Source organism: Lipotes vexillifer, unplaced genomic scaffold, assembly GCF_000442215.2.
Source record: "Lipotes vexillifer unplaced genomic scaffold, Lipotes_vexillifer_v1.1 scaffold989, whole genome shotgun sequence".
Classification (NCBI taxonomy): domain Eukaryota; kingdom Metazoa; phylum Chordata; class Mammalia; order Artiodactyla; family Lipotidae; genus Lipotes; species Lipotes vexillifer.
Genome location: NW_006796817.1, coordinates 829,816 through 834,745, shown reverse-complemented (window position 1 = coordinate 834,745; position 4,930 = coordinate 829,816). Strand labels below are relative to the sequence as shown.

The window sequence follows — 4,930 nt, the reverse complement described above, 5'->3', positions numbered from 1 at the left end:
AAAAAGAAAAAGAAAAAAAAAAAACAAGACATTGGATGGCAGATCTTTGAGAAAATTCGACTTGTAATTATTTACCTCAGTAATATGTGGTTTTAATATCACACCTGATGGAAAAAATTAGTGTTACTTTTTTGAAAAAGACATGATTTTTGATATAAGAACTTTTTATTTAAAGATGAATTAATTATAATATCCTGTATAAAATTAGTAGGGGACTTTGTGTTTCATTCAAACCTTTTTCTTTAGTAGTAAAACATCAAACAGATATAGTTTTGGGGTAAGGAGTGAGGTATAAATGAACATATCCCTCTCGTGTCTAACTCAGATATCTTACGTTTTCCATAGTGATTATAACATTTGCTGAGTACTCACTGTGTGTGTGCTGAGTGTTACCTTATTTAGTTCTCATAGGTACTATAACAGGTACTATTGCTATCCTTACTTTACATATAAGGAAACTGAGGCTGAGTAGTGAATTTTCTCAATGTCCCGCAGCTGTGAAATGGCAGAAATGGGATTTGGACCCAGATCTATCTGACTTCATTGTCTAAATGTCATTCTGCCTGTCTCTGTGAAGTCTTTTCTTTATATTTAAGCTTTATCAGTGCTGTTCTGAGTTACTAAAAAAGCTGTAGCCTATAGTTAAGGATTTATTATATTGTTACTATTCTTAATAGTAATAGTAGTGATTATTTATTGAACAACTACCATGTGCTCTGTGCTATGCATATTACCCAGTGTCCAGCTTAGTCCACAAAGCCCTATGAAATAAGGTTATTCCCATTTTAAAAATGAGCAAACGAAGGTTCAGTGAGGTAAAATAATCTGTAACCAGCCTAAGGGCATGCAAGTGGTGAACAGCAGCGCTCCCATCCATCCCCAGGTTTGTTGGATTCTAGAGCCCAGGGGTGCTCTTAGCCACTCCCAGTTTAACTCCTCATTAATCTTTAGTAGCTGTTTTTGTTTCATGTGTGTATGTCACATGTACAACTAGGCTGTCTCATCCATAACCAGACTGCTCAGTCACGTAGCAAGCACACAGTGGTTACTTATTGATCACCTGATTTTGTTCCGTTCTCTGAAGTAACCCCAATATGAAAGTGTTGATGGATTGAATATCTGAAAGTAAAGGACATGCACACTCTCCTTTGATGTGCAGAAGTGCCCCAGGGGATCATCTTCAATATGAAACAGCCACTTGAAAAGCATTCCCACCCTCTCCTACTTAGAGGAGGAGGGTGGAGGCAAGGCCCTAGGGACCACTCTTAAGGTAACAATAGAAAATAAAGGAAAGGCAGCCTGCCTTCTCTGAGTTCCTGTTCATAATCAGAAACTGCAAGGTGCTCAGGTCAGCTACCACTATCAATGTGGCCGTTAGCTGTTAAGTCCTGACATATTTCAAGGGTGCAAGAAGCCACTGCAGCCAAGAGTCACAAAAACTCATCAAAGGCACCATAGGGGTCATTGGATCTGGCCCCCTGTCCTACACAGGGTTCATCTACAAAATCTCATACAAATGATTGCCCCGGTCCCCGCTTCACCCTCCCTAGAGTCCACGTTCCATTTCCTGGTCAGCTCCAGTGTCTAGAAAAGTTTTCCTTGTGCTGAGCCAAAAATCTGGCTCCTTGTAACTTTCACCCATTGATCCTGTTGCTTTCTCTTGGAGCCCCACAGCATCGTCTTAATTTCCCATTCATTTGCCACCCTTTATATACGTGAAGCCAGAAGGGCTGTTGTCACTTCCATCAAGCTTTACCTTTTCTGGAGTTAATAAGCTCAGTTCCTTTGGGCCTGTTGAGCTAGTTGCCTCTGTCCCTCCCACAAGGACTGTCTCATCTTTGTCAGTGGTTTTGGAAATATGAAAAATCAAAGTTCTCTTGTTTCCAAAACTGATGTCTTTAAATGTAGGACACCTTTACAATTTTTTACTTTCCATATTTAAATCCCCATAATGTAATGGCTTCCAATTGAATGTGTTACACCAGTATTGTGTTAACAATAAGATCGAGCAGGTATGGTCAAAAGAACACTGAACTGGGAATCTGGAAACCCAAGTTCATCTCTGACTCTGCCTCTAACTCACCAAGTGACCTCAGATGAGCTGTTTAACTTTGCAGACCCTGTTGCCCTCATCCATAAAACAGGCACGATGATTCCTGCCTCTTTCACAGGATCATAACAGTCAAATGAGCTACTGCATGAGAAAGTGCTTTCTAAACCATCGGGGGTTGTACTGTTTGAGATGTTACTAAGCAAGGCAGATGAAATCATTCTTCTGTTAAACCCCACTTTTTAAGAACTGCTGGCACTGCGTGCAACTCACCAGAGAGTCCACTGATTTCTTGTTTCCCCCAGATCACTGCAAACTCCTTGAAAACAGGGCCTCTCTCTTATATCTTCATATCCCCAACACCTGGCTTGGTGCCTGGGGCAGGGAAGGATCACGTTAAGTGTTTTGGGGTGGTTAGAGAAGGATGGGCAGAGGAGTGGCTGTGGTACCCCACTCCACCATTTTGTCACCACTCCCTTGGCCTTAACTCCAGTTTGTCACTGTCCGGACAGTGTCCATGCACCAGCTTAATCTGATTTTGGCTGGGTAAGGTGAGGTCCCACCACCACCACTACTACCACCGCCTTCCCTTCCTCTGGGCAATGACGCTTAAGATCCCAGCTTTGTTTCACAATCATTGATTCACCCTTTCAGAAAGTACTCAGTATTTACTGAGCCTCTGTTCTGTGTCAGCCCTGCCCATGCCCACCATCCAAGCCCCTCCAGAACTGACCCTGGTGAGCTTGTAGCCCAAAGGTTTGGTTTTCTTTGGCCCTTAGTAGCCTGTGCTAAGGAAGAGAGACAAGTGTTGTCTTAATCATCTGCTCCTCCCTGAGCCTGCTCTGGTCCTCTCCAGCTGAGGGAGGTCTTGCCCTCCCAGCCTCCAAGCCTATTACATTGATTCTGAGAAGTACTCAGAGGGCACTTGCTTACTAGTGCTAGTGATGGCATCAAGTACATAAGTACTGAGCACAACACTGGGCACACACAAGGTTGTCAGGAAATATCTCAGTAAAGCTTTTTTTTTTTTTTTTTTTCGTTCCGTGCCATTTGTTGAAAACCAACAAAACCTTGCTAACTTTGCTGATTACTTGGGCGGTAGGTGTTCTCTTCATCCAAACCATCTAAATAGCCGTCACAAGAAAAAAAAAATCAAGCCATGTTCATTTTCCCGGCAAATTTGACAGATCTTGCTACCACTAATAAAATTACAGATCATCTGACATTGTTTTCCATTTGTGTTCTATGCTTTGAGTATCATATTTCTAAACATTATTTTAATTCATGTTTGTTTGGTAGTCTTTTTAGGTTGTATGAATGGGGATTGAGCTCTTTATTAATTTGCACTGTTTGGCATTTGTGCAGCTCTGGCCCATGAAGAGGTCTAGAGCTGTGATAATCAAATTTTGAATCCTGTTCAGGTATCCCTAATCCTCATAACTCTTTAGTCCTTTGCCCCCTCTTCCTTAATCCTTTCTTCTCCCTGCCAGTTCTCCACGCTCGTTTCTGGCCCCTGTGATCACCGTTTCTTCTCCGTCTTACACTGCAAGTATAGAGTTATCACATCTGCAGCGCTCCTCCATTCCAGCACTGACATCCTGCCCGCATAAGGACAGTCTCCCAGGAAAGATGATTCCTGCTTCCTTGCCCTTCTCTGTTGCAGTTTCAGAATTATGGGCCAGGCCAACAGCTAACATGACGGTGGTTCCCCTTCCCACAGGTGGAGAAGACCTGAGGGTGGAAGAGGACGAGGAAGTGCTGACTCTGCTGTATGACCCATGTCTGAACTGTTACTTTGATCCCCAGACTGGGAAATACTACGAGTTGGTGTAATGCCTCCTTCCAGGGCAAAGAATGGCCACCCCCGGCGGAGCAGGATAGCAGTTCTGACCGGCATCACAATGCATGTGTTGGCCAGGCCCATGGAATCAACAGTAACTAAGAGAAATGAAGTTAGTTTGTACGTAGTGTTCACTGTTAAGACTACCTATATTCTTTTTGTAGATGGGTGTGATTTTTTGGAACTGTGAAGGAATTAATACAGAGATAAGATTTTAGAACTTTGAATTGGTTCTTATTTGTTGGTTCTCATCCTACATACAGTTTTCTTTATTTCATATAATTTTATGTAAACGAATTAAGAGTTATTAATGCAAATTTTTTGCAGTATTAATCTGTAAATGATGGCTTGATATACAGAAAATGTATTCTTGTTTAAAAGATATCTGGGTACCTTTTATTTTATTACCTATTTGTGTTAAAAATAAAGTATGATGGTCAGAAGAATACCTTTTAAACTGATTCTTTTTATTTTCCCCACTTTCTTTACCAGAATATTCCTAGATGGTATTTACCTTTCCTTAGATTATTAGAAAAAGGATTAACTGTGAAGTAGTCAGACTTTATGACCATATTTTATTGGTACCGACCTTGCTATTTCCATTTCATTATAGTTCATCCAGAGTTTGCCAAAGACCACAACATTGTTAATAACTTAAGCTGCTTAGCTCTGTGCTTTTTTAAAAAAACATTTTTACCAATTATCTCTGAATTCTAATAATATGATCCAAATCTAGCACCGTGGATCCAAATTTAATAAGAAGTCACCCATTTGAACATACCTCACCACTTCTGTGACTTGGACCTGGAGAAATGGAGGAGGCTTCCTTTGGTCTTTAAGAATGTGTCACTGTAACTCTACTCGCTGCATCACAAGGAAGAAAATCATGTGCTTCCTGAATCCGAGTAGACCAGCCTTGAATTGTGTGCCAAGTATATAAATACTGAGCTCAAGGAAGTACTTTTTATATTAGCTGGCATGTTTTGTTACTTAATAAAGATTTTTTTAATGAAGAAGAGTGTACCATGGGACATGAAAAA

The 4,930-nt window shown here is 41.0% G+C and overlaps 1 protein-coding gene across 1 annotated transcript in view; it reads left to right on the top strand.

The window, feature by feature from the left end:
* Nucleotides 1–3,883, top strand: part of CFAP20DC (CFAP20 domain containing) — a 272,252-nt gene extending 268,369 nt beyond the window's left edge. Inside the window, exon 16 of the mRNA XM_007469022.1 lies at nt 3,771–3,883. Within this exon, the coding sequence (XP_007469084.1) occupies nt 3,771–3,883 (113 nt within the window). The remainder of the gene's footprint in view (nt 1–3,770) is intronic.
* The last annotated feature ends 1,047 nt before the right edge of the window (nt 3,884–4,930 follow it).